This window comes from Myxine glutinosa, chromosome 1 (assembly GCF_964187855.1).
Source record: "Myxine glutinosa chromosome 1, kmMyxGlut1.1, whole genome shotgun sequence".
Taxonomy (NCBI): Eukaryota; Metazoa; Chordata; class Myxini; order Myxiniformes; family Myxinidae; genus Myxine; species Myxine glutinosa.
This window is the reverse complement of record NC_136261.1, coordinates 369,584,930-369,609,373: the sequence shown is the minus strand read 5'-3', so window position 1 is coordinate 369,609,373 and position 24,444 is coordinate 369,584,930. Positions and strand designations below refer to the sequence as shown.

The window sequence follows — 24,444 nt, the reverse complement described above, 5'->3', positions numbered from 1 at the left end:
GCTTTGCGAATGGACCAAACCATTTCATGTAAATAGAGGGGGGGGATATAATTTTAGATATATATATAGTACGGGCATGCCCTAGTAAATATAAATGGTATATGAATATATGCTTGTGTGTTTTTGTATGTATATATATATTTGTATGTACACGTGCACAATTTGTAACGTGAACGGTAACTGTTAGCTGCGCTTCACTCCGCTGAACTTGGGGACGGTGAGTGAGCTTCAGCGTGGCTCTTCTTTCTGTATGCATCTTCTACACATATCGCACATCTTACACACATATCACTGTACATACTTGTCTGATATACATGCCTGTTGTTTCTGGAGACTAAGAAGAAGACGTTTGTTGGTCGAAACTTGTCGAGAATTAAAGATCGACCGTCCTGAAGCGACGTCTGCGTCTTATTTAATCTCCCGATTATATATATATATATATATTAGATTTATTTAACAAACGAATAAATTCCTGCGTGGGACGAGTCTGCCAAAATGCTGACTCAACCCTAGACTCAAACCCAAGGACATCACGTGCGCGGCAACAACCCACTGAGCTATTGAGTCTTCGGGATATCCTCAGGGATTTCTCACAATAATCTGCAAGCTTTATCATGGCCAAAGTCTTGTGTGCGTGCTCTGTCCATGTTGAGCAACACGACGGCCATTGCGGAAGCCTGGGCATGACTCGATCACAAGTTCGACTTGATGTACGCCAAACGTGCCTTTGTGCACTGGTATGTGGGGGAAGGAATGGAGGAGGTCGAGTTCGCGGAGGCACGGGAGGACCTCGCCGTGCTGAAGGATTATGAGGAGGTTGGAGCTCACCTGGTTGAGGGAGAGGGGGAGGAGGAAGATGAGTTCTACCTCTTTTGGTCCTTCACCATTTTGTTATTCATTGACATTTATGTGTCATGGAGATCCTTACGTAGATCCTTCCAAAGTAACCGATTGCTGAAGTGGATCACACACTGGGTCCACCATATTTGTGTCATTTACACCTGGTTTACATGTAAAGTTTATTTACCTCCACCACCAAATTTACCTCGTAAACCATGTCTGCAGGTCGAGAATGATGGACCCATCTTTGAAGCATGTTAAATCAGGGAAAACTTTGCAACTTGAGTGAACAATTTGATCGTTTCCTTTTACCCAATATTAAAGAATCGGATCCATTGATGTTGTTGGTGTTATATCAACATCACGACAGGGGCTCAAACTCAAGACCCCAAGATCTTCAGCGAGCCACCTTAAACGTAAAGCCAGCACCAGGATTACTGGACCGTTGATCCATCTTGAACGGTTTACCTGTGATGTAGATCACTTGTTGACGTCACGGATTTATTTAATTTAAGCGGAATATATTACATTGTGACGTCACGTGGTAAGATCGGAGCACGAACATCAATTGCGGAGATTGTGAGGTTCGTGAAACGATGAACTCGATATCATGGACCAAGAAGATGTCGAACGAGGAGGAGATGATAATCATAGACCAGAAGGAGACCGGGTCCAAAGATCCAAGGGATCCCGTGGGTTGGACCGAGTCTGTATTGAGGGATTGATCACACAACCAGACATTGAGGAGGTGAACCCGTCTCCATTTTACCTCCAAATAAGCACGTGGGGACAGGTGGGATTCACACAAGAAAGGTGTGTCAAGTTACCAAGCACCTAGCTAGCGCTTGCCAAGCCAGCCGTTCCTTAACAGTTTTACATGGAGTGCTTGCTGGAATGATTAAGCTTCCTGGCGAGAGCTCTTCAAGAACCTTGGTAACTGAACACACCTTGGGGTTCACCTGGAGAATTGTTTTTTTCATTCTGAGATCCTCACTTGAAATTAAGGTAAAGTCGAGATAGATTACACCTTTGGGGCACAGATGTGACGTCATCAATAGGTTAAACACATCGCAATCCCGATCGATTGGAATAAGAAATAAAATAATTACCTGGAGATTTTATGGTTTGAATGAAGAAGAGGATCAGAATGAACGTCTCACCTTGAGGGTTCTTCGTCTGATTCACGGCGAAGACGGATCCGACTAAAAACTGCTCCTCGTGGTTCACGTTGGATCATTTTATTGGACAAAAATGTCACGTGGTGATTCTGTTGCGATTCGGGTCGAAACCCGAAAAGCATGTCGGGAATTGTTTTTATTTAAATTTAACATTCATGGAGAGATTTGGACTTCCAGTTCATGTCAAAAGGACATCAGGAAACAAAACTTATTACCTTCTTAAACTTCATTTAAAATAAACTTTCAACAGCTGGTGAATATATGTTATACACAAGAACATGATTTTAATAAATTCAACACAAAATAACCTGCAGATTGTGAAATAAACTTCCATCAAATGGTGAATATACTCCGTTATACACAAGAACCTGATTTTAATAAATTAAACACAAAATAACCTGCAGTTTGTGAAATAAACTTTCATCAGATGGTAAATATACTCCGTTATACACAAGAACCTGATTTTAATAAATTAAACACAAAATAACCTGCAGTTTGTGAAATAAACTTTCATCAGATGGTGAATATACTCCGTTATACACAAGAACATGATTTTAATAAATTCAACACAAAATAACCTGCAGATTGTGAAATAAACTTTCATCAGCTGGTGAATATCCTGTTATACACAATAACCTGATTTTAATAAATTCAACACAAAATAACCTGCAGATTGTGAAATAAACTTTCATCAGCTGGTGAATATACTCCGTTATACACAAGAACATGATTTTAATAAATTCAACACAAAATAACCTGCAGTTTGTGAAATAAACTTTCATCAGATGGTAAATATACTCCGTTATACACAAGAACCTGATTTTAATAAATTAAACACAAAATAACCTGCAGATTGTGAAATAAACTTTCATCAGATGGTAAATATACTCCGTTATACACAAGAACCTGATTTTAATAAATTAAACACAAAATAACCTGCAGTTTGTGAAATAAACTTTCATCAGATGGTGAATATACTCCGTTATACACAAGAACCTGATTTTAATAAATTCAACACAAAATAACCTGCAGATTGTGAAATAAACTTTCATCAGCTGGTGAATATACTCCGTTGTACACAATAACCTGATTTTAATAAATTCAACACAAAATAACCTGCAGATTGTGAAATAAACTTTCATCAGCTGGTGAATATCCTGTTATACACAAGAACCTCATTTAAATAAATTCAACACAAAATAACCTGCAGATTGTGAAATAAACTTTCATCAGCTGGTGAATATACTCCGTTATACACAAGAACCTGATTTTAATAAATTCAACACAAAATAACCTGCAGATTGTGAAATAAACTTTCATCAGATGGTGAATATACTGTTATACACAAGAACCTGATTTTAATAAATTCAACACAAAATAACCTGCAGATTGTGAAATAAACTTTCATCAGATGGTGAATATACTCCGTTACACACAAGAACATGATTTTAATAAATTCAACACAAAATAACCTGCAGATTGTGAAATAAACTTTCATCAAATGGTAAATATACTCCGTTATACACAATAACCTGATTTTAATAAATTCAACACAAAATAACCTGCAGATTGTGAAATAAACTTTCATCAGATGGTGAATATACTCTGTTTCCACAAGAACATGATTTTAATAAATTCAACACAAAATAACCTGCAGATTGTGAAATAAACTTTCATCGGATGGTAAATATACTCCGTTATACACAATAACCTGATTTTAATAAATTCAACACAAAATAACCTGCAGTTTGTGAAATAAACTTTCATCGGATGGTAAATATACTCCGTAAGACACAATAACCTGATTTTAATAAATTCAACACAAAATAACCTGCAGATTGTGAAATAAACTTCCATCGGATGGTAAATATACTCCGTTACACACAAGAACATGATTTTAATAAATTCAACACAAAATAACCTGCAGCTTGTGAAATAAACTTCCATCAGATGGTGAATATACTCCGTTATACACAATAACCTGATTTTAATAAATTCAACACAAAATAACCTGCAGATTGTGAAATAAACTTTCATCAGATGGTGAATATACTGTTATACACAAGAACCTGATTTTAATAAATTCAACACAAAATAACCTGCAGATTGTGAAATAAACTTTCATCAGATGGTGAATATACTCCGTTACACACAAGAACATGATTTTAATAAATTCAACACAAAATAACCTGCAGATTGTGAAATAAACTTTCATCAAATGGTAAATATACTCCGTTATACACAAGAACCTGATTTTAATAAATTCAACACAAAATAACCTGCAGTTTGTGAAATAAACTTTCATCGGATGGTAAATATACTCCGTTTCCACAAGAACATGATTTTAATAAATTCAACACAAAATAACCTGCAGTTTGTGAAATAAACCTTCATCGGATGGTAAATATACTCCGTTATACACAAGAACATGATTTTAATAAATTCAACACAAAATAACCTGCAGTTTGTGAAATAGACTTCCATCAGATGGTGAATATACTCCGTTATACACAATAAACTGATTTTAATAAATTCAACACAAAATAACCTGCAGTTTGCGAAATAAACTTTCATCGGATGGTAAATATACTCCGTTATACACAATAACCTGATTTTAATAAATTCAACACAAAATAATCTGCAGATTGTGAAATAAACTTTCATCAGATGGTAAATATACTCCGTTATACACAATACCGTTTAACCGTTTAACCCTGGTGTTGGGCTAGCGGCTAGGGTGCCGGCTTAGGATCCTAGGATCCTGGGTTCGAATCCCGGTCGATCGCTGAATTAACACCAGGGGGGTTGACTCAGCCTGTCATCCTTCCGAGGTCGGCTAATTGAGTACCAGTTCACTGGTAATTCCCTGTTTGTCGCTAAAGGCGGCAAAAAGGGTTGGCGTCAGGAAGGGCATCCGGCTGTAAAACATTGCTTCAAAAAGGGGACCAAAAAACAACAACAACCACGGTTCCCGAAAAAGGCCAACCCCCGCTTGCGGGGAAAAATGGCCTCTAAAGGTGGTTTTTTTTTTTTTAATACACAATAACCTGATTTTAATAAATTCAACACAAAATAACCTGCAGATTGTGAAATAAACTTCCATCAGATGGTAAATATACTCCGTTATACACAAGAACCTGATTTTAATAAATTCAACACAAAATAACCTGCAGTTTGTGAAATAAACTTTCATCGGATGGTAAATATACTCCGTTATACACAAGAATCTGATTTTAATAAATTCAATACAAAATAACCTGCAGTTTGTGAAATAAACTTCCATCAGATGGTGAATATACTCCGTTATACACAAGAACATGATTTTAATAAATTCAACACAAAATAACCTGCAGCTTGTGAAATAAACTTCCATCAGATGGTGAATATACTCCGTTATACACAATAACCTGATTTTAATAAATTCAACACAAAATAACCTGCAGTTTGTGAAATAAACTTTCATCGGATGGTAAATATACTCCGTTTCCACAAGAACATGATTTTAATAAATTCAACACAAAATAACCTGCAGTTTGTGAAATAAACCTTCATCGGATGGTAAATATACTCCGTTATACACAAGAACCTGATTTTAATAAATTCAACACAAAATAACCTGCAGTTTGTGAAATAAACTTTCATCGGATGGTAAATATACTCCGTTATACACAAGAACATGATTTTAATAAATTCAACACAAAATAACCTGCAGTTTGTGAAATAAACCTTCATCGGATGGTAAATATACTCCGTTTCCACAAGAACATGATTTTAATAAATTCAACACAAAATAACCTGCAGTTTGTGAAATAAACCTTCATCGGATGGTAAATATACTCCGTTTCCACAAGAACATGATTTTAATAAATTCAACACAAAATAACCTGCAGTTTGTGAAATAAACTTTCATCAGATGGTAAATATACTCCGTTATACACAATAACCTGATTTTAATAAATTCAACACAAAATAACCTGCAGTTTGTGAAATAAACTTTCATCGGATGGCAAATATACTCCGTTATATACTCCGTTTAACCCTGGTGTTGGGCTAGCGGCTAGGGTGCCGGCTTAGGATCCAAGGATCCTGGGTTCGAATCCCGGTCGATTGCTGAATTAACGCCAGGGGGGTTGACTCAGCCTGTCATCCTTCCGAGGTCGGCTAATTGAGTACCAGTTCACTGGTAATTCCCTGTTTGTCGTTAAAGGCGGCAAAAAGGGTTGGCGTCAGGAAGGGCATCCGGCCGTAAAACATTGCTTCAAAAAGGGGACCGAAAAACAACAACAACCACGGTTCCTGAAAAAGGCCAACCCCCGCTTTGTGGGGAAAAATGGCCTCTAAAGGTGTTTTTTTAAATTTTTGTTATACACAATAACCTGATTTTAATAAATTCAACACAAAATAATCTGCAGATTGTGAAATAAACTTTCATCGGATGGTAAATATACTCCGTTATACACAATACCGTTTAACCGTTTAACCCTGGTGTTGGGCTAGCGGCTAGGCTGCCGGCTTAGGATCCTAGGATCCTGGGTTCGAATCCCGGTCGATCGCTGAATTAACGCCAGGGGGGTTGACTCAGCCTGTCATCCTTCCGAGGTCGGCTAATTGAGTACCAGTTCACTGGTAATTCCCTGTTTGTCGCTAAAGGTGGCAAAAAGGGTTGGCGTCAGGAAGGGCATCCGGCCGTAAAACATTGCTTCAAAAAGGGGACCAAAAAACAACAACAACCACGGTTCCTGAAAAAGGCCAACCCCCGCTTGCGGGAAAAATGGCCTCTAAAGGTGGTTTTTTAAATTTTTATACACAATAACCTGATTTTAATAAATTCAACACAAAATAACCTGCAGATTGTGAAATAAACCTTCATCGGATGGTAAATATACTCCGTTATACACAAGAACATGATTTTAATAAATTCAACACAAAATAACCTGTAGATTGTGAAATAAACTTCCATCAGATGGTAAATATACTCCGTTATACACAAGAACCTGATTTTAATAAATTCAACACAAAATAACCTGCAGTTTGTGAAATAAACTTTCATCGGATGGTAAATATACTCCGTTATACACAAGAATCTGATTTTAATAAATTCAACACAAAATAATCTGCAGTTTGTGAAATAAACTTCCATCACAAACAGAACGAAATGAACGAAATCATTAAAACGAGCAAAACCGCATGGAGTCACCAACACCATAAACCCCAATCGCGGGTTTAACGGGGACCAGGAAGTTCCCCCTGAACACGTGCAGAACCCGCGAGCCCCCGAAACACGTAAACTCTCCCTCCTCACAATCCAACAAGACCCCAAACCGTTCAGGATCCCCCGGCACGGCCAGGAGGGTTCCTCGATCGTTGTGGACTGTGTAGTATTTGTTTTCATATTTCCGTAAACACCAAGACTCGGGATTCCTTCCCAACCAGCCCTCTTTCCCTTTCCTCCCAATTGAGTTTAAACAGATCCCGATTCTCCACGAACTGCTCGACCTCACATCGACCTCCCAGTAATGACGACCCGAGGAGAAACATTCAGAGGAAAGAACTTGTGCACAACGATCAAACCGATCAGGATGTTCTGGGTACTGATTGTGGGTCTCGGTTCGAGTCGCCGTCCTGAGATCCCGGGAGATCTTGATGTAAGGATTTGCAGAGTTTGGGTCCAGACTCAGGGTCCGTCCATCTGCGGACACGACGACACGCAGTCACAGTCTTTGTTAGAGAGGGTGGTGGGGTATTTTGAGGAGGAATGGAGGGCGGATATTTTGGAGTAGGAGGGAGGAGGGTATTTTGGAGTAGGAGGAGAGGGGAGGTATTTTGGAGTAGGACGGGAGGGGGGGTATTTTGGAGTAGGAGGGAGGAGGGTATTTTGGAGTAGGAGGAGAGGGGAGGTATTTTGGAGTAGGAGGGGAGGAGGTTTATTTGGAGTCGGAGGGAGGCGGGGTATTTTGGAGTTGGACGGGAGGGGGGGGGGGTATTTTGGAGTCGGAGGGAGGAGGGGGGGGTATTTTGGAGTAGGGGGGAGGGGAGTATTTTGGAGTAGGAGGGGAGGAGGGTTATTTTGGAGTCGGAGGGAGGGGAGGTATTTTGGAGTCGGAGGGAGGGGGGTATTTTTGAGTAGGAGGGGAGGGGGGTATTTTGGAGTAGAAAGGGAGGGGGGGTATTTTGGAGTAGAAAGGGAGGGGGGTATTTTGGAGTAGGAGGGAGGGGGGGTATTTTGGAGTAAGAGGGGAGGGGGTATTTTGGAGTCGGAGGGAGGGGGGGGGGTATTTTGGAGTCGGAGGGAGGGGGGGTATTTTTGAGTAGGAGGGGAGGAGGGTATTTTGAGTAGGAGGGAGGAGGGTATTTTTGGAGTAGGAGGGGAGGGGGGTATTTTGGAGTAGGAAGGGAGGGGGATATTTTGGAGTAGGAGGGAGGGGGGGTATTTTGGAGTAGGAGGGAGGGGGGGTATTTTGGAGTAGGAGGGGAGGGGGGGTATTTTGGAGTAGGAGGGGAGGGGGGGGTATTTATAAACTCACTCACAGGTGTTTACAGAAAGACAGAGGGAGGTGGACAAACAATGGGGGACAGAAGAGGATGCATGGGTGGAGAAGGTGATCCAGACGGACCTCGAAGGAAGGAGCGCTGGAAATTTGGAAGGAGAGATCGGGGTGGGGTGGGGTCAGAAAAGTTCATGATTTTAGATTGGGGACAATCAGCTGATGGTGAAGACCTGTCTGGAGGAATGATATTGAAGAGGATGTGGAAGTTGGTTCCACAGGAGAGAAAAGGAGGAATGAATGAGGAGGTGAGCAGTGATCCTGGATTTTGGTAGTTTCACCAGAAGTGGGTTGATGGTGGACCATGTGAGCCCTGCAGAAACATGGGAAGGGAAATGGGGGGGGGGGGGGGGTACAAAGCTGGGAAAGAGCAGAGGGTGCAAGACCAGAAAGGAGTGTGTGTCTGTCTGTCTCTGTCTTTGTCTTTGTCTTTGTCTTTGTCTCTCTCTCTCTCTCTCTCTCTCTCTCTCTCTCTCTCTCTCTCTCTCTCTCTCTCTCTCTCTCTCTCTCTCTCTCTCTCTCTCTCTCTCTCCCTCTCTCTCTCTCTCTCTCTCTCTCTCTCTCAAGGCAGTGGCAGAGAGCACGTTACCACCTAGCACAGCACTGTGATGTTTGTGGAATGGATGAAGAAAGGAGGGAAGTTAAGAGCAGGGATCGGAAAATTATTAGGCAGGGAAAGTGGAGAGGAAACGTCGCCAAACAGTACAAGGAGAAGATGAAAGGAAGGTAAGATGAACTTTGCGAAGAAGCAGAAGGTTTGGAGAAGGAGGAGAACAAGTATTGAGTGGCATTTAGGGGAACTGCAGAAGTTTTGTGTGGAAGGACGTCAGGAAAGGGATTATGAGTGAAGAGGGTGGATAGAAGGAGAACGATGAACTGAGGGAGGAGATTGATGTGCAGATGAGCTTGACGGGGAGATTAGTGAAATGCCGGCTGAGATGGGCTGGACACGATGCGGATGGGGGAAGAGAGACTGGCAAAGAGAGCAGATAGGTTGAAGGAGCAAGAAGGAGGAAAAGAGGGAGACCGCGTTTGAGATGGGAGGATTGTGTGAGGAGAGATATCAGTAACGTGGGGGTGATTGGAGAGTGGAGAGAGTTGGTTGAAGACAGAAGGAAGTGGAGGAGTATCGTGGTCAAGGAAGGGCAGGAGTTTGGTGCCATCGGACCTCACCCCTTATAAAGGGAAGAGGAGGTGAAGATAAAAGGTAACAAAGAACCGTTAACACAAACAAACTAAAAAAAGCAAAATGGACGATTGGCTTGGGATATTAACTTAATCCACGATTATCACAAATGAAACGAGAACGTCACTCGGTAGAGCGCATACCTCCGCCAGGCTGAACAGTTCATGGTTTCTATCGCACTGATAGGCCGGATCTGGATTCGGAACTGAACTAAAATCGAATTGGCTTGTTCTCGTCGCCTAACCAACTCATCAACCTAGTTTCGTCATAACTCGTCTATAACTTTTTTAACTATAATGTTATATTTCATTTTTCACCCGATCTCTCAATGGTGAAGAATCACTTTAAAATTAAATAATTCTCGTGTCCGAATCCATTTTCAGATCTTCACCAAAATCGAATCGATTAGTCCTTATCACACACCAAGTGAGGTCAATTGAGTACCAGTTCACTGGTAATTCCCTGTTTGTTGTAAAAAGGCGACAAAAAGGGTTGGCGGCAGGAAGGGCATCCGGCCGTAAAACATTGCTTCAAAAAGGGGACCAAAAAAACAACAATAACCACGGTCCCCGAAAAAGGCCAACCCCCGCTTGCGGGGAAAAATGGCCTCTAAAGGTGGTTTTTACACACCCAACCTGTTCAAGTTTCGTCCAAATCCGTACACAACGTTTTGAGATATCCTGCAATATATCATTTTTCGCACCATCTCCCAATGGTGAAGAATCACTTAAAAATTCTACTGGCCGGATCCGAATCCGGATCTTCACCAAAATCTAATCATTTCGTCCTTGTCGCATACGCTACATCTCTGCCAAATTCCGTTTGAATCCGTCGACAACTTTTTGAGATATCTTGTTCACAGATAGACAGACAGACAAGCAAACAGACATGGGTGAAAACATTACACCTTCGGTGGCGGAGGTAAAAATCCAAATGATTTGAACATGAAATGCACCAATCATTGGTACGAGGTCAAAGGTAAACAAAAAGACAAAGGTAGACCCAGAAAAAAGACAATCATTTATCCTCCTTATGAAACATCATTCTTCCTCATTTCCACCATATTTACCACCCTCCACTCCACCACGTTTACCACCCTCTCCTCCACCACGTTTACCACCCTCTCCTCCACCACGTTTACCACCCTCTCCTCCACCACGTTTACCACCCTCTCCTCCACCACGTTTACGACCCTCTCCTCCACCACGTTTACCACCCTCTCCTCCACCACGTTTACCACCCTCTCCTCCACCACGTTTACCACCCTCTCCTCCACCACGTTTACCACCCTCTCTTCCACCACGTTTACCACCCTCTCCTCCACCATCCCTTTCACTTACAAAGACGTTTCAGGGTGTTGAACTCCAGGTCGGCAATTTCCACCTGCTTCACCAACTCTTCTGTGGAAATTAATGAACAAACAAATCGTGAAATTTAAATCACTTTGTGATTATTAAATAAACTTTATCTTATTATCACAAAATATTGGTCACATTATCTTGCATTACTTCGGCCTTCATATTGGATGTCCTGCTTGGTGTTCCTGGAGGAAGATATTTTTCAAATGCCGAGATCTCAATTTAAAATCCACCATCCCATTCCACTTTGTCTATATTGATATACATGTCAATTTTTAATAAACAAGACCACAAAATCCTCAGATACTTCTTATCAGATGCAAGTGAAGCGTGTCCAAAAATCTTTGAAAACCTGTTGAAATTTTCACAATGTTGTTTCGTGATGGGGCACAACATCACATTTGGTGATGATTCCCTGCCAAGTTTAGACACACGATAAGGTTCATGATAAACAAAAATTCAGATACAATTTAAACAATCCATGAAATATTGTGATGTGGAAGGAGGGGGGCAGGTGGGGGGTTCATAGCGAGACTGTGGTAAGTGTAACACAGACCGTGTGTTTCGAGTAGATTAGATTGTCATGTATCAGGGACCTATCAGAGTAAGTTGTCTTGTTACATGTGACGCTGAAGAGGGAGCATATGTATTTTATAGACAATATAGTCATGGTGAGATTATGTGTGTAAAAACTTCTTGTTAGTGGGTGGGGCTAGTTGAGGACCATAAAAAGATGCAACAGGAGCAGATTATTTTTATTGGGGCAGCCCTGTGGGTATGGCGGCCCAGAGGTTGGCACCTCCCACAAGCAGCGGGGTGGCTAATCATGGGACCCGCCACAGATGAAGGCACTCCAATTGTCTACTTGGGATGGGTCTGTACATGCGCACGGAAGAGTTGAAGCGGGACCCTTGGAGACAACGAAGATCGGTCTTTTTCTCACTTTTCCTCGCTGGGTCTCTTCATCTTCTGCTTCATCGTTGCTCAGGGAGGATTGCTCTCTGGAAACATGGACAACACCTTACAATCCCTCCCCTCCTCTTCATCCATAATTCCTGTTCCAAGCTTCATCATCACCCTGAACACCACTCATCACGCCAAAGGGAGGCCCTCGCCCATTGTTTCCGAAGAGAGTGGTCTGTGCTGTGCCGCCTCATGGGGTTAGGATTCTTCTTTCTTCCTCCTTGCATATACGTTTGCATTTCTCCACATCCACCTTTGTGTCTGCATGGTTTGTGTGATTTTCACCTGCCATCCACCTTTTTCCCCATGCTCATCATAAATAAACCATTATAAATTCCCTTTTTTAAGGCCATTTTCCCCGCTAGGGCGGGGGTTAGCCTTGCGTGCCCTATGATAATCATCATGGTTCCCTTTTTATATATAAACCCTCGTAAAGGTAAGAAACGTTTTCTCAGAAAGGTTAGAAACCGTTAAATTTGGTTCATTTTTGGTGACATTGGGGAACAGTTATGTTGTGCATGAATTGCACTGAATGCAGTAGTTAGAGACATTTCAGCTGTTGGCCGGATGACAGATCCCAGAGGAGACGGCCCCTGTTAACGGAGGCTGGCTGATGTGATATTTGCTGCTTCGGATAGGGATATTGTCTTGGGATAGGGATCTCCCTTTGCTGGGCAGAAACCATTGAATTTCCCCAAGGAAAATTCGAGACCCAATTGTAGCCTAACAAAAGCGTGATTGGGCATTCAAAATTTAAAAGATTATATTTTCGAGGTGGCGATTTGCTCGGTGGCAAGCCAGGGGTATAACCCAGGAGCATTAGGTTAGGACCTAGAAGAAATTAGTAGAAAGCTGATTTTTTGCACATTGCTTCAGAATACCATGTGGATGCCCACAATATAAAGTCCCACGAGTCCCACCTTGTGGCATTTTCAAAATTCAAGATGGCCGCCGGTTGGATGGAAAATACATAAATATGGATAACTTCTGCCGAGAACCTCATAAAAGTGTACTTTTCATGGCTAAATATATGTTTTAGCACACTAGGATTTTAATAGAATATATTTCAGTGACCTCAGATGATGATATGTAGATATAATCCAAGATGGCTGACAAAATTGCCACTGCTGTAATGCAAAAAAACATCAAAATCATGATAAGTTTAATTTGCTATTATTTTATTTAATGCAAAATGTTTCACATTGTGACCACAAGGCCTGCAAGAGGTAAACACATGGGGATTTGACATTTAATTACAATACGACACAAAAGCAGACCAACTCTTTGATCCCAGTCATCCCCACCTGATTCTAGTGTTTTGGACAGTACCGTGTTAACTGAATGTCACTTTTCTTATTCCTGACTTCAACACTGTTATCACCCACTAAATCAATGTCCCGAGAGTTTTTGCAATTATGGCCATTACAAACAGTACACAAGAGGGTACACTCCAGACCAGACTTGTAGCAAGTGCATCGTTTTCCACACCCCACCTTGCATCCACAAGATATCATTTTCAATATTTAGACATAAAAAGTATACTTTTATGAGGTTCTAGGCTGAAGTTATCGCAATTTATGCATTTTCCATCTAACCGGCGGACATCTTGAATTTTGAAAATGTCACAAGGTGGAACTCGTGGGACTTTGTACTGTGGGTATCCACATGACATTCTGGAGCTCTGTGCAAAAAATCAGCTTTCTACTAATTTCTTCTAGGCTTCCCCTTCATTTTTGGCTAATGCTCCTGGGCTAGTAGTGCCGACTGAGGAGGAGCCGAGCATAGGAACCTCTCTCGTTCTCGACATCACTCGAAGCCCTTCTGCAGGTGTGAATGTCGGTCAAGAGTCGGGTGGGACGTTCATTCAGGCCATGTTCGAGCAAATAATGGGGGGAAAATTGGAGTATTTGGAGAACAAATGAGAGGTCAAATAAAAGAAAACAAGGAGAAAGACATAAAATGTCATTGCCACTGTGGTTATAGTAATTTTGCTGTCTAGAATTAAAGGCCGCCAGTAAGTTTACTGGGGCACCGTCAAAGCGACAAATATCTTCGTTTTCTGGCTGTTTCTTCCCTTTCTCAAATTCTAATTGTATCTTTTATAAAAGCTCTTGATCACCCCAAATATAGATGCTGTCAGCTATTTGTTAATCCCATTCAGTTGCAATCGTACCTGCCCTGGCTTTCTCACTCAGTCGATGCTGTACTGATCCGATAAACTTCATTTTTAATTTCCAAAAAACTTTTCTTTTGAATGAATCTTATCTACTTTTATCACTACTCCACTCATGGCTTGCGGACTTCCTCTTCTGGCTGAGGTTCACCAAGGTAGTGTTGTGGGCCCTGTGCTATTTCTGGTCTTCATCAATGATCTCTCCGACTCTCTGGAAAATCCTCTCTATCTCTTTGCTGATGACTCCACTCTTTGCCACTCCATTCCTCATCTCTAAGATCGGCAGTCTGCAGCCTCCTCACTCTCTGCAGACCTGGACAAAATCACAGACTGGTCAAAGAAGTGGAACATGTCTTTCAATCGACAAATCTCACACTCTTACTATGTCTCTCCAAAAAGACCGACTGGAAAACCCTCCCATCTACTTTCTCAACAATCCTGTCCAAGAAGTTCTGTCGCTCAAGCTTTTGGGTCTCACTATCTGCCATGATCTTTCTTGGGAAAACCACATTTCCAAGCTGGCCTCCAAAGCCAGTCGCCGTCTGGGCATCCTCTGTCATGCGAAGTCCTTCCTTGGCACACCTGAGCTCCTCACCGCATACAAGGCTTTCATCCGCAGCTCAATGGAATATTGTTCTCCCCTATGGGCCGGTGCTCCTGCCTCACACCTAGCCCGGCTTCACGCTGTTGAAACCAAAGCTTTCAGAATCATTGGAATCTCCCGCGATGAAGCAAACTCCGAGGGCCTTTCACTCTCACCGCAGGCAGGTCGGTGGTTTTTCTGTCTTCTATTGACTCCTCTCCGGCCTTGCTCCCCCATCTCTCTCTGTGCTCTGTCCCCCTAATATTCCTACAGGTCGCACAAGATCTGCCAGCAACCCTCTTATGGTTAAACTGCCAAAATCTAGGCTCTCTGCTCACCTTCACTCTTTCATTCCCCTTTTCTCCTGCCTCTGGAACAAACTCCCCCACTCCCTTCAATCCCACTCCTCCCTCCAGGTCTTTAAAACAGGTGTTCACCACCATCTCTTATCTTCCCCCATCCAAAGCCTTGATCTTTTCTACCCCTGCTAATTCACCCCAGAGTCCTTGCAATGTTCATATGTTTTATACCTCTCCCACATCCCCCCCAAGCCCTCCCCCTCCCACATTTCTCTCAATGTCCCTGCTCTCAAATGTTGTGTTTGTGTCCTTCCCACTCTCTCCCCATCTTGTCTCCCGGTCCCCTTATTTTGTGTTTTGTGTCGGTTTGACTTTTTGTGTGATTAATGTTAGCTCTTTCATGAGCCTCGATCTTGTATACAAAAAAAAGGAAAAAACAACCTACTCTGGATCTCTTTTAGAAGATCGTCATTGATCTGGATAAGTGAGTCCACATTCTGCTCCTCCACCGGGAAGTCCAGCAATTTTGGTGGAGCAGGCTCCGTGGTTGAAAAATGTGACCTGGACTCCAGTCTTGGTAGGGAGGAGAGAAACATTCATTCAACAAGGAAGGAAGGTGAGGGTTGCCAATGAGGATAAGCTAATGGATGAGATAAATATCTATTTTTTTCCAGAAAAATTTGAAGTACGGTACATTCAAAAAGTCAAAATTGGACGAAGCTGCAAACTCGTTTTGATCAAAGTATTGCAAAATCAATTGATAAATTATTTAAATTTGCAGGTCGACAAAATATGAGACATTGGGGGATCATCCCCCTGATAAATAATTTCAAGTTCAATTATAAGCATCTGAAAATGAAAAGGCAAACAAGACAGCCTCTGATTTGTATTCAGACTCCCGTTTGCTGAACATGACAAAAACGGGAGAAAAAAAAAATTAACAACATTACACGAATACATCCTTTGGGCCTCCGAGGCCCAATGGCTGCGTTGGTGTAGGATTTTTGACGCCTGCATCTAAGGGTTACAAGGTTGAAAGAAGGTTCTAAGGTTCTAAGGTTGAGAAAGACAATTCTTCAGCTACATTTCTCTGCTTATTACATTGCAAAGGCTAACTACCCGAACATGGACCATACTAATCCATACATTTAACTGTAATGTGGGTTTGGAAATGCACAACATGGCTCAAATTGGACATCACATCCTTCTTTCAACGTTCAGTAAATCTCCAATGTTATGAGAAAGAACCATCATGGGAACAAGATGAGGATTTCTTGTTGATTTGTTTTGGCCATAGACTCCTTTAGAGAAGGACTGGAACGTCACGACCTCGGGGTTTGTAACTTGAGTCTGAGTTCCCATTTTCTATCTCGTTTTCTATGAATGCCTCAGCACTTTACTATTGGATGGATTGGAATGAAATTGACATATGACATGTAATTTATGTAATAAAATAAAAAATAAATAAATAAATAAATAAAATACAATAGTCTATTATAACAGATTAGTTTCCCTCGAAAAAATGATTTGAATATACATTATTTTTTTCCATTTGGCAACTTTATTTTTAAACAATTTTGTTTTTAATTTTTTTGATTTGTGTATTAATTATTATTTATTTTAAAATTAATTGTGATATTTCACATTTAATATCGGAAATCAGCAAAATAATATGTTTCTCTTCTCTTTCAGAAACTGTCCAGCTGGTGATCTCACAGGATCTTTGTTTTGTTTCCTGCTTTCATGACAAGATGCCACGTCGTTGCAGCTGCTTTGGCTGTAAAGGAAACTATGATGGGACGCCTTATGTAAAGGTCCTATCCTTCCCAAAAGATCCTGAGGAGAGGGAGAGATGGATATTGGCAATGCCGAATGAGAAAGAAAGCTTGAGGCGCTTGAAGGAGATATATATTTGTGAGACACATTTCAATTGTAAATGGGTGTCAGTTAAGGGTGGCAAGCGACCCAAAGAACCCCCATCAATATTTCCTGGATTACCGAAATCAGTTTTGAAGCAGGTTACTTCAGCCCCACGCCCAACATCATCTTCTACATCAGATTCAAGAACTAAGAAGGTGCATGCAGCTGCTGAGGCTGCAGACAAGATCCAAGATTTCGACCACTTCTGCGCCAAAATCAGCTCCTATTTTCCTGGCTTTAACGTCATAAAAGACCAGAAAAACCTGTACCTATCAATAACTGATGCTACTGGACAAACTGTCAGGCAGTTCTTTCATTTCCAACAAGTCAGCTCACCTTTTGGGTTCCTATTCTTGAATAGAGTTGAGAAAGATGGCATTGAGGTGCCCAAACGACTTTTTCCTTTGCAAAAGAACAGCTTGCTCTCAAAACGGTCCCAGATTAGATCCATAACTGACCAGGTAAACACCTATGAGTACACAAGCCAGGAAATTCTTCAGCACGTAATAAGCCAGCTCAGCAAGATGACTGAGGCACACGAGCTTCCTCGTGTGGTACTTCCATAAATCCAGATGAGCGAAGTGAACTCATTGACGAGATCACTCCTCATGACACTCAGGAACTCTTGAGGTCTGATGATGCCCTTAAGCATAAAGTTGTTTATTTGGCCGGATAGCTTGTTCATAAATATGGTGATAGCACCAGTATGGAGGAGATCATGGATTATGAAGATGGTAATGAGGTGTCATCTGAGTTCCTAGATAATTTGAATAGAGGTGGACTGAGTGTGCCGACTATGTCAACCGTCTTCTTTGTACATAATGCCTATAATTTGCATGGCATGACTAAAATGCGTTGCCGCTTTCATTTTGCTGAGCTGTTATCCTTTGTAGATGCACCTTTAGCTAGTAATAATGCAGCATGTACTACTTTAGCTAACATTCTATTGAAAGCTCATGTCCTCAATGTCAGTGACAAAGAAAAGGCTGTGGGATGCCTCAGGAGGCAAGAAAAGCTCTCCAACTAGTGATAGACATAGACATAGTTGTAATAGACATTTTTTACAAAATATTATTGAAAAACGGTGCATTGTTATTATTCGAATGTGTATTTGCTGTATGTTTGTATGTTTGTGTAATACGATATATGACAATATATATTAAATTTGGACAGCTCTACAAACTTGCCTCTTATTATAATCAGCCATCTCTCACCGTTTATGAGTTAGACACAAAAAACGGGCAAAAATTGCCAAATTTCACTAATTTGACCTTGAAATATGACCTTTTGACCTTGAAGACCCCAGGTGGTGTTTAAAATGTCGCTATTGAACTCGCCGTCCTCAAAAACCCCTATTTTGACCCTGAGATCATGTCTCTAGCCCTTCTAGAAGTCATTTTAGCCCAGGACTTAAGTTAATCTTTCAGACTCAAGTTACAAACCCCGAGCATGGTACGTTCCAGTCCTTCTCTAAAGGAGTCTATGGTTTTGGCAGGTAAAGTTCAATTAAGTGCTGAGTGATTAAATATCCATTTTGTGTTCTTTACTACTTTACTACACATGTGATTAAAATACACATGAAAGGGACATGATAAAGCACATGAAAGACACCCTTGTAGTCTTACCTGCACAGCAAATCCTTGTAGCCCTGAAAAGGTAAGAAATAAACAAGGATCAGAATCAGATTACAAGGAAGTGATGCAGGTGGGGGCCATCTGGTCCAGAGCTATAGAATACTCGAGTTCAGTGAACTTAACAATAGGTGCCATGTTGTTACTCAACTGTTCATGTGTGGTTCAGCGTTCATTACGCACTGTTGGAATGTACCTTTGAGACATTTGAGGTTCTTTAGACCTTTTCGACCATTACAGACCTATTACTTGAGACCATTTAAACCCTCAGACCCCCTTCGACCCTTTCGACCTCACAGACTTTTACAAAGTGACACTTTTACAAAACCTTTGACTTTAGACCCTTCACACATTCAAACCCTTAAAACTGCAGACCTCTTGGAGCTTTAACTTTAGACCCTGAGGATACCTCAAGACCTTCAAGACCCCATTAGATCCGAAAGACCTTTAGACACGTAAGACCCCATTAGACCCTCAAGACAATTTGCTATGACCCGAGCTTTTTAATAACTTACGATGAAACTCTTTGAATGCACCAGGCATGCCAAGTCACAGACAGGGTTTCTACCTCAGCTACCCTTTACCGAGACAAATTGGGTACGGCTGCGGCAGAATCCCAGTATAGAGGATTATCGAGACAATTTAGGGCAGGCATCAACAAGTACCACGACGACAGAGAGACCGACTGAAAGTCATGCAACACCGAGGCGGCTAGCCACTAAAAACATCACTCCTGTCAAAGAAATGAGTCCCAAGAGTCCAAGTGTCATAATTCATGTAGACGATGATCATGATGATGATGAGAATGCACTGCAAATGCAGGAAGAGAAGTCCCGGGACAAAATGATAGACCAGTATACGTGTACCGACCCTGGTCACCGAACGATTTAAGTGCGCTTGTGAGGCCCATGCCCCAGGGTCGGGATGATCCTGAATTTCACAAAGAATTGTCAATAATAGTACAATGTCACAAACCAGCACACGTAGATATGAATGTCCTGTTAGATATATGATTGTGGCTGAAGGGCTGTTACTCCACTTAAAACAAAGCCAATTGGCCATACCCTGAATAGGGATCAGAAGCATTAGATAGGAAAATGTCGGCACTGCTTCAACAAGTACTGGAAATTGTGCCCACTAGAATTGATTGGGGCAAAATTCAGGCATGCAAACAGAAACTTGACGAAGATCCGACGGACTATTTAGAACGATTGCGGACGGTGTTTAGAAAACATTCAGCAATGAAAGATTATGCAGGCGAAAAATGCCTCCCACGTTTTCGTAAACGGGCTAAATGCAAAATTACAGTCCGACGGGAAATGGGAAACAAAACATACAGTGGCCCTTTTGCCAAATGTCGCCCATTGATAGACAAATGGACCAAAAAGGAGCTGACACTGCCACAAGATTGATGCAAAGTGTTGAAGCTTCTAATAAGTTAATGCAGTTGCAAGTAAGTGCAATGCAAAAGGAAGGAGTTAGATAGTATCGTGAGCAAGAGAGGTACGCAAGGTAATCGTGGCCGAGGATTTAACAACAGACCATATGTGGGCAGGAACACATGTCACGGGTATGGCCAAGTTGGACATTGAGCCAAGCAGTGCCCAAACAAAGGTATGCCTATACGACGGCCATTCCAAAACCCAAATTTTAACCCATGGCCCCAAAATCAGTGTGGACTATGCAAAACCCCTTCACACCATAACAACAATAATAGGGGTGCCTGGGTGAAACATCAGCATTACCGTTACCAACTTCTAAACCTTCCAGAGAACCGACCCTTACCATGAAGGTATCAGGAAATCACCTTCCTAGTAGATACAGGCGCCCCACACTCGACAATTATGCAGAGTGACTTCCCAAATGTTCTGCTGTCACAAGCACGTATAAATGTAATTGGGGTATCAGGAATACCAATATCGACTCCTGTAACTAAAAAATTACACGTGGAATTTGGACCATTGTCAGGACAGCATGCATTCCTGCTAGCAGCAGATACTCTGGTCAACTTATTGGGCAGAGATTTGCTCTGCAGATTAAATTGCACAGCAAAATGTTCTCCGAATGGGGCTTATTTAGAAATGCCCCAGTCATCATGTGACAATGTTTTTAATTTGCTGCAGACAACCACTGAAACCGTTGTGTATTTGGTGGACTTTGGATAACGATGATATTTCTAGTACTTTGAAGACTCAGTTTGCAAAATTGATGAATTGTGTGTCTCAAGTACAGGACTGGATAACTCATAACCGGATAGACCTTTCACAGTGGAAACCTCATCTGCACTATTCAGTATAATATGATGCAAAAGGTGATGATGCAGATTATGAGGAGAGCATATCCACACCTACAACAAAGGTATGACGTAACATTGGGATCAATGTGGATAGGACAACAGGGAATAGGTATGGAAGTACAACTGTTAAAGGAACAATTGGATCTGTTTAAACAAATGCATGAGATAACACCGCACATTACTTTGGCTGTGGCCGGGGGATATCAGGCTGACGATATAGGTCCAATGATCACGAGGCTAAAAACAGTCTTTGAAGGATGAGGCAATAGCTTCAGGAGCTTTCCATGATGTCCAACTCTGGCAAATTGGCTCCGATGGATTCCGATGGGAAAGGAAGAGTGAGGCGACTTCCTCCACCTTCATGGTGATTGACATCCTGCATGTAGCTGTCATAAATGCCTCTCGTGAACAACTAGATCAGGTTCTGAACCGTCTATGGACAACAAATCCAAATGAATGATGTAGGACGAATTAAGAGTATGCGACCAGTCAAAATTGCAATAGACACATCTAAACCATGTCCTCGTAAGCAGCAGTACGTGCTACGACCAGAGGCAGGCATTGGTAGAGCTCCTGGTATTCAGTCTTTGCAAGACCAAGGAATCTTGTTCCAACTACAAGCTCACGTAGTCCACCAATGTTGCCTATTAAGAAACCAGGAAAGACGATATGGCATTTTGTGCAAGACATAAGGGCTGTAAATGACTGCGTCATACCTTCGTCCAGTATTCCGATCTGTCCTGCATTCCAAGTGATAACAAGTGTTACACAGCAGGAGATATTTTCTCCGCTTTCTTTTCCGTTCCGATCCACCCACATTACAAATTCCTTTTTTGCATTTACATACCAAAGAAAACAGTGTACCTGGACGGTACTTCAACAGAGATACACGGATGGTCCTACTTTGTTTTCCCAGCACTCTACGAAGACGTAAGTGATGTAATTTTTCCTGGAGGTTCCACACTGGTACAGTACGTAGATGACTTGCTTGTGTGTTCTCCTTCAGAAGAAACATGCGTGCAAGACACTGTAGTTTTGCCAAATGGAGGTCAAATATCTTGTGTACATCTTGAGAGGAAGGTCTCAGCTTCCTTCCCAGAAACGTGTAGCCACAATACTGGCACTGCCAGTCTTTTCTGGGAGAAGCAGGCTACTGCAGACAGTGGAACATTGATTAATGCTCTTTTGTCTCATCCATTGTTGGACATTACTTCTGTGTGTAACCCAAATCCTTTAGTCTGGACGTCAGAAGAAGCATTTGTAGCACTTAAGAGTGCTCTTTCCTGTTAAGACAGCCAGACTTTCCTGTTAGGACTGCCAGACTACAGCAAACCTTTTTTTATCTGTACTCCCATGAAATGCATGGCCTCGCTCAAGCGGTACTCACACAGAAGCATGGATGTAAGATGCGTCCCATTGCTTACTATAGCACAAAATTGGGACCCTGTGGCTTTAGGATTTCCGCCGTGTTTGAGGGCAGCAGCAGCAACCTCCTATGCAGTACAATCTACAGAATCTATTGTTCCAGAACCACCTTTAGGTGAATATATATATAGAATAGATTACAGAATCTATTGTTCTCGGAACAACGTTAAGCCTTCTGGTGCCACATGCTGTTACCACTGTCCTATTAAGAACAAAGACGCAGCATTTGCCAGCTTCAAGAGCTACCACATATAAACTTGTGTGTTAATAGCTGTGACCAACAACATAATTCAGCGATGTCCACCACTGAACTCTACTTCTCTTTTGCCAACCACAGAAGATGGATAGCCGCATGACTGTGAGGAGGTAGTGACGCATATGCTAATGCCGCTACCTGACTTGAGAAAATCCACTCCAAAATTCTGATTTGGTGTTGTATGTTGATGGGTCATAATCATGTGCGTCTGCCTCCTACAATTGTATAGGCCTGAGTTCCACCACAGCAGCTGAGTTACCTTTTACAAGAATAACTCAATTTCTCACTGTCCTTGTAATGATCTTACACCTCCCAACCCCCAGGAGTACCTCTGGCAGCAACTTGCCCTCTGTCCCAAACATTTATTTGTCTGTGTGTTGTACCCTTCTCCAAACAGTGATGACCATCTTCAACTCTCTCTCAAACAACAAGGACCAACATTTCCCACTCATCCCAACTCTCTCTATTCTCCATATGTGGCAAATTTAAATTGTCACCATGCAAATTGGGTTGGTGTTGGTACCTCTATCAGCCATGGAAATTCAGGAAGGGACTTCTGTGACTGATTTGATCTGTGAACTTTCCAATCCAGATTGGTCCCAATGGCAAATTCTCCTTTTTGGACGAGTTTGTTGTGTTTTGTATGCAGCTTGTGGCTACTTAGCTGCATCATTTTCTGTGGGTGCAGCTGTTCTGCTGATGCAATGCCTGATGCAATGCCTGATGCAATGCCTCGTTACCAGTAAGCTGGTGTGCATTTTGCCGACCTCAAGGGTGGCAGGCCGAGTCAAACCACCTGGTGTCAATTTAAGGTTAATTCAGAGGCTCAAACTCAAGACCTTAAGATCTTAAGCCAGCCCCCTCAACCATTAAGCCTACACCAGGCTTTATGGATGAGGTGATAGATTTGGTTCTGGACTTGCTGGACAACACCAGACTAGGTGATGACAAACTCACTGCAAATTTCTCCTGCTCTTCCTCTGCTCCAATTCGTCCATCTGTCCATATGCATGTGAGAATGAACATCTCTCTGGAAATATTCAGAGAGCTGCTTCAGCGCCGGCGAGTATGGCAGTTCACTCAGGCAGATTGACCAGCAGCCTTCAATCTCTCTTTAGCACTGGTATCCTATATCCACTGCCCCTGATGGTATTCTATATCCCCAGCACATTGGATGAAGGGTCAAACAGGGGCCACTCCACCAATGGTAAGTGAGGGTGGAGCGGTGTAATTGTTACCCAGTGACGTTGGCATGTGACTTTATATTACTTGGGGTGCAGGCGAAAATTCTTTCTGCCTGCTTACATTTATCCCAGGAGGACCAGGGGGAGCACGATGCAGCTGGGAGCCCGAGTGCTGGTGAGGCAGATTCAGCAGAGACCAAGCCTGCCAACACCACCCCTCTGCCGGGTGGCGTTCCTTCCCCCCTGCCGAAGAGAACTGTAGACTTGAAAACAAGTCGGTTTGGCCAGAAGTTATTTTTTCGTTTGTAAATACCTTTTGTTTCCTCTCCGTGCCATTTGCAATAAGAACAAGGAAAAGAGCAGAGATTGCAAACCCTCGCCAGGATGTATTTTCAGTGGTTTTTAAGGCTTTCGTGTTAAAACAAATATGGCGGCCAAATCACATGACCGATGACGTCATTATTTTTTTCCGAAACGAATTTATTCCGAGCTTATGCTCAAGAGATTTCATCTTGATCGGATGAAGTTTTGTAATTGTCGAATTATGACGTCATAATGGAAGCACCTATGACATCATGAACATATTTTATTCCCCATGGAGAGTTCT

At 42.0% G+C, this 24,444-nt stretch overlaps 1 protein-coding gene across 4 annotated transcripts in view; it reads right to left on the bottom strand.

Moving 5' to 3' along the window:
* Nucleotides 1-2,062: 2,062 nt before the first annotated feature.
* LOC137414956 (E3 ubiquitin/ISG15 ligase TRIM25-like) overlaps nucleotides 2,063-24,444 on the bottom strand; it is a 1,058,494-nt gene continuing 1,036,112 nt past the window's right edge. For 2 of the 4 annotated variants that reach the window (XR_013621840.1, XR_013621841.1), the window contains exons 5-9: nucleotides 18,671-18,693; nucleotides 15,571-15,698; nucleotides 11,090-11,149; nucleotides 7,043-7,707; nucleotides 2,063-6,952 (exon numbers count right to left, since the gene is read on the bottom strand). Coding sequence is in view for 2 of the 4 variants with exons in the window: in XM_078770101.1 (XP_078626227.1) it covers nucleotides 7,187-7,707; nucleotides 11,090-11,149; nucleotides 15,571-15,698; nucleotides 18,671-18,693 (732 nt within the window). In the remaining 2 variants the exon portion in view is untranslated. Of the gene's footprint in view, nucleotides 7,708-11,089; nucleotides 11,150-15,570; nucleotides 15,699-18,670; nucleotides 18,694-24,444 lie in introns of all 4 variants that reach the window. The other 2 variants (XM_078770101.1, XM_078770102.1) reach the window with 1 other exon arrangement.